The following is a 6,098-nucleotide window of genomic DNA, read 5'->3' on the forward strand; positions in this document are numbered from 1 at the left end:
CACTAGTGAGATGACCCCAGTACCTCAGTTCAAAATGCAGAAATCACCGGTCTTCTGTGTCCTTCGCGCTGGGAGTTGGAGACTGCAGCTGTTCCCATTCGGCCATCTTGCTCCGCCCCTAAATAATCTTTTTCAAAGCTTAAACCATTTATACATCTGACAAATATATCTAAACTATAGTCAAAAGCTCAAAATTTCTTGCATAATTAAGAATGCCCTGAGCATATTTTGTTTTATTTGTTATGCTTATTATAAGCTTTTCACAATAGCCTAACCAACACATTTCTTAACAATTTTCTGAACGCTTTGTTATTTTATTATGACCTTATTTTCTGCAATTAGGGTAAACATCACTTCCTTTGCACTTGACTGGTGTCTGCGTACTGTACCTGCCAGCTACACTTCAAAACATATAAATGGCATTTGGTAAAACTTATTTCAACTTCCACATTAGACAGAAGGCAACATTCCAGTTACATCAGACTGAAAAATAGCTAATCACTAGGCAGAAGAAACTTATTTTAAAATCAAATGTGACTATGATTTTTTAAAAAGTCCCTTTACAAGGATGCAGTGTTACCATGATGTGATATTTGGCTATCAACCCCTTACATTTTATTAAACTTGATCCTTGTTATTTCGTGCTTCTTGAAGGGAACAGAGTACAGTAATGAAACCCACAAAACTAAGGGGGGAAAAGGAATGGGAATAATAAAATAATTACAGCAGCTATAATATTCACAAGCTACATACTCAAAATATCTATTGCCATAGATTTTGGAAGTGCAAACTTCGATTATGGGTTAGAAGAATGGTATTTCACATGAGTACACAGTCACTTTTTCATTTTTTTCTCTAGGTTATATAATTCTAACCTTAATATTTGCTTTATTAGAATCATATAAACAGATATTAGTGATACAACTAAAATAAAGTGAGTCAAAGAGAAAGACCATAAAACAGATACTTTTCATTTGATTCAGACCCAGACCCAAGTCTAAGGACAGCAAATTGCTCTTTATTAACTATATTGATGTCTTTATTGGAAACACTATTCTCCTTTAATATTCCTCATCTTGCCTGGAGTCACAGTCATTTACCTGGACATCCAAACAAGTGGGCCATTAATCCTTTTCTTGTCTCACAGATGAAGTTCAAGAACTACAGCTAAATCCATCTCTTCCTCTCCACCCCATTCCATAGCCTCAGTTCAGGTCCTCACAATCTCCTTCCTGGACCTTCAATATGACCTCTAAACTGTTCTACCTGTCTGCACTCTTGCCCTTATCCCCATCCTCATTCACATATGTGTGACTTTTCTAAATCTTCAGAACTCTTCAATCTAATTAAAATTTTTTATTGGCTTTCCACCTCCTTCAAAGTAAATTTCCAGGTGTTTACTTTGGGTTATGAGACTCCCAGCCCACCAGCTCTACCATATCCTCTTCCCAGAATTGCAGTCTTGTGAAAGACTTGCAATCTTGAACATATATTGAGACAATACATTCTTAGAGGACAAAAGTCATTTTTATTTATATTTTTATCCCCTATTAGTAATGAATGCTGTTTCACATTTCTACCTTCCCCCCCGCACCACCCACATGGTATTTTCTCTGTCCTTTTTTTTGAACTGGTGAGCTTTTATTCCTCAAAATTGTAATCATGTCACTTTCTTAATAAAATCTCCTGACACAACCCTTCAAAAAGTTTAGTGTTCTCTCTTCTTGTACAAATCTATTTTGGCACAGTTCACACTATATAATAACTACTTGTTTCCATGTCTGTCTCCCCTTTTAAAGTGTGGGCATCCCAAAGACAAATAGTTTGTCTTAAAATCTGTATACATTTAGGGATCTAGAACAGTTTCTGAAACATAATTTTAATGTGGTAGGTACTATTCTAAGGACTTTTTTATGATCTCATTTAACAAAATAAATTCACAATAAATATTGATTAAGTAAAGTTAAAAGCATAAAGACATTTACAGAAAAATTTCACTTGAAAGATATCACAATATTGAATCTTATTTAAGAATTCAGACAGTAAAGTAAATAAACAGCAACTTTCAAGTTGGAAAAAGATAAATGGTATAAGATATTTTTGAGTAATGGAGGTAATGCACCAGTAGGGTCATGTGAATCAAATGTAAGTGAAGGATGCTCATGGGTGGTGGAATCTTACTAAGTGCAATTCACCACTTTTTATTTCATTGGGAGGTGCTAGTAAATGAAAAGAGCCACAATCAGGTCTTCAAAAGTAATGTTGCTACTTTTACAACGTGCCATTAAGAAATTGTTAAGGTTACTTAAAAAGTAGTTATATTAAAATCTAAAAGCCAGTCTTTGTGTTTCACTACCAAAGTTTTAAATTGCCAATAAGCCGATAAAACACAGTGGGAAGATATGCTCACTTGAATGTCAACATCAGCAGAACTTTATCTAAAACTCATTCTGTGATTAGGGTTTTAGGGGGATATACAAATTAAAACCTACTGTTCTTTTCAGGGTCTAAGTTGCTCACTGTTACTTAGCAGTATAAACTATTTTCGTACAGGAACATAGTAAGTAAGCATAAAGTTGAACTATAATGAATTTTTATTGTCTCTACTTTCTTTCTATTATCACAGACCTGTTGAATTCTCAGAAGCTGAATTCTCACAACTTGAATATCAAAGAAAACAGCAATTTTGGGACTCAGTACGTCTAGCTCTTTTCACATTGGCAATTGTAGCAATTATAGGAATTGCAATTGGTATTGTTACTCATTTTGTTGTTGAGGGTAAGTATCCAGGTCATAGTTCCATTGCCTAAGTACTCCATGACTTCGTATCGTGAAATTTTCTGTTGTATAAAAAGTGACATTTGCATGATATTAACATTTTAATTACCAGTCTTTTACTGATGTTAAATTATAGTTTGCCTTTGTATTGAGCTCTGTGTTACATATTTCCACCCAGTTAACTTTGTAATAAGCATTGCATTGATAGACATATCTAAAAGAAACACATAAAAAAGAGAAAGAAGAATTAAAAGATCATCTTTAGCATAAAGACAAATTACATAATATGCAAATTACAAAATACTCTTCTCAGAATCAGTATATTAATGAGTCACCTCAAGAAAAGCTCAGGATATAAGAAGAGTTATCTGAAAAATACTTTTAAAGGGCTAAAGATCAAGCATTATTTTTGAAAAAAAAAAAAACCTTTTTATGACTGGGAAGAAGGAAAATCTCAGAATTAATTCCTAATTATATATGCAAAAATGGAGAGTCAGTATCATAGTTGAGCCAAATGACAATCAACTAAGATTCATTTACCTTCCTCTTTGGATTCTGTATTTTCCTCTCTACTTTTTTTTTTTTTTTTTTTTGAGACAGATTCTTGCGTTATCACCCAGGCTGGAGTACAGTCCCATGATCCTGGCTCATTGCAACCTCCACCTCCCAGGTTCAAGAAATTCTCATGCCTCAGCCTCCTGAGTAGCTGAGATTATAGGTGCCTGCCACTACACTCGGTTAATTTTTGTATTTTTAGTAGAGTTGGGGTTTCACCATGTTGGCCAGGCTGGTCTTGAACTTGCAACCTCAGGAGATCTGCTTGACTTGGCCTCCGAAAGTGCTGGGATTACAGGCAGCACTTTGGCTGTAATGCAAAAAATTGTATTTTTTTGTATTTTTGTAATGCAAAAAATGCAGAAATCGGCTACTATGCCCTGCCAATTTCTGCATTTTTAATCACAGGTGATTGAGACTTAAAATTTTAGGCACTCATATCAGTCATGGCAATAAAACCACATTTGAATGATCCGAAGAAGAAATGAAATATTGTCCAACATGCCCAGTTTACCTTCCTACCCTCATTATTGGGGGATTGATAATATCCATTCCTTAGACTCTCATAAAATGAAAGCATAAGCCAAGTTACCCTATACAGTTTTATCTTTTGTTAGTATTTTCTTTGGGTTAGGAGGTAATGAAATAGTTTTGTTTTTAAAATGCCTTTCACTCCCAATGCTTAAAAAAGAAAAAAATGAAGGGATAGTAAAAATAATGACAAAAAAAGCATTTAGCCATTAAAAAATCTTAGAGGTTGTCATAGGCTGAATAATGCCCCATTCCCATGCAAAGATGTCCATGTCCTAATTGTTAGAATCTGTGAATTTTACCTTATGTAGCAAAAAGGCCTTTCCAGATGTCATTAAACTAATAATTTTGAGATGGGACATTATCCTGGTTATTTTGGATAGGTCCTAAATATAACTGCAAGGGTCCTAATAAAAGGGCGGAAAGAAGGTCAAAGGAGGAAGAATGACAAAAGCAAGAGGAGGATGGGATGATGTAAAATGGGAACATCAGCAAAGGAATGAGGGTAGACTCTAGAAAAAGGCAAAAATTAAATTCTCCCCTTATAGCCTCTAGAAGGAACCAGCTCTGCCAACTTTTTGATTTTAGCTTTGTAAAACTCACATATGATATATGACCTCCAGAACTGTAAGAGTATAATTTTGTGTTGTTTTAAGTCACCAAACCTACAGTAATTTGTTATAGCAGCAGTAGACAACTAATACAGAGGCTAACACCCAAGGATTTGAGTGTTCTATCTCCAAGACTTTCCTGACTGCAGATAATTGAAAAGTTGCCTGACTGCAGATGGACATTTAGGAAAAGAGGGGAGAAGGTAGACCATGACAAAAGTTAAACAAGTAGAACGGGATAAAATAGAGGTACATAAGATGATGAGGTTTTTAAAAGGAACATACCTATTTTTATAACAGAAGGAATTCAGTGAAGGAAATTACATTCTAGTAACCAGGGTAACAACAGAAGACAAATTATTTCTAAAATACTACTTTTAGAGATTCTACATGAATAGATCTGAAAGACAGTGGAGTAAAAATTATCAATAATTGTGAAATAATCACAATAGAAATAAGGATTTTAGCAGACATAGTGGTAAAAGTCACATCACCAGGATGGAAGTGTATTTGATGGAGTTATTTTTATTCTAAAGATCTCAGTAATTACGAATGATCGGCTTTCACCGTATTATAATTCTGACCAATTATCCACTGTTTTTAAAAATGGGCAATTTTAAAATAAGAATTAATAAAATCAGTGACTTTTGAATATGGTTGATTTATCAGTGCCCTCCAGCCAGAGATCATAGGAATACATCTTCAGATATATACAGGGGAAAAAAAGCATATGCCATGGAGAACCACAGACTGCATAGTAAAAGATTGTTTAAACAAATGCACTATAAGATTTTGGCTTATCTTAGGTGATTCAGGGGGAGGGTTGAAGGAATTGGATCTTTTCTCTGAACTGGATTTTATCTGATTGCTGTCAGAAACCTGAAATAATGCTATGACTGAGTATCTTACTAAATCCTATTTAGAAGATTAACAGGGAAGTGAGGCTAAAGCTGTAATTTGGTAGAGAAACAGTAGTCACTCCTATTGGCTAAAATAGGGAGATGTTCCATTTTTGTTTTGTTTTATTGTTTTAGATAGTGTTCTTGTCTTTGAGTTCAGACATAATATGGAATGGTTTTTGTTTTGTTTTTTTTTTTTTGGTCTCCATTGATTATGGTCACAGAATGGCTTTGTCTGATGTTGATGTTCAAAGGAAATACCAAAACTCAGCTCATGGATATCAGGAACTACCTTTTCCTTCTCAGGTTTTACATTTACAACTCCATAAAATTTTTCAATGCTACTTGAGTATCATTTTAAAAAACAATTACTGTGTTATTAATTCACTATTAAATGCTTGATAGAATTCATGTCTCTATTTATTACTTGACGTGATGAAAAGACTTTTAGATTAATGTGTGCTTATTATCCTCAGGATTTCCATTTGGATTCTTATTGGTTATTTCCTCAGGGAAAGAAAATGTCTTAAAATCAAATCCTATTTGAATATTAAATGAATATAACAGCATTGTACATTTTTTTTGAGACTTGCATCTCCTCAACATTGTTGCAAGCATCATCTGCCTTGTTGAAGGTAGCTTTTGTCTGTTTTTTTTTTTAATTACTGACTGATATTCATTATCTTAAATATTCCATAATTTACTTGTCATTCAAATACTTAGA

The 6,098-nt window shown here is 33.9% G+C and overlaps 1 protein-coding gene across 1 annotated transcript in view; it reads left to right on the top strand.

Moving 5' to 3' along the window:
• The window catches only part of TMPRSS11F (transmembrane protease, serine 11F), an 86,101-nt gene that overhangs the window by 38,953 nt on the left and 41,050 nt on the right, over positions 1-6,098 (top strand). Inside the window, exon 2 of the mRNA XM_011940280.1 lies at positions 2,627-2,778. Within this exon, the coding sequence (XP_011795670.1) occupies positions 2,627-2,778 (152 nt within the window). The remainder of the gene's footprint in view (positions 1-2,626; positions 2,779-6,098) is intronic.

This window comes from Colobus angolensis, unplaced genomic scaffold, assembly GCF_000951035.1.
Source record: "Colobus angolensis palliatus isolate OR3802 unplaced genomic scaffold, Cang.pa_1.0 Scaffold189, whole genome shotgun sequence".
In the NCBI taxonomy this organism is placed as follows: Eukaryota; Metazoa; Chordata; class Mammalia; order Primates; family Cercopithecidae; genus Colobus; species Colobus angolensis.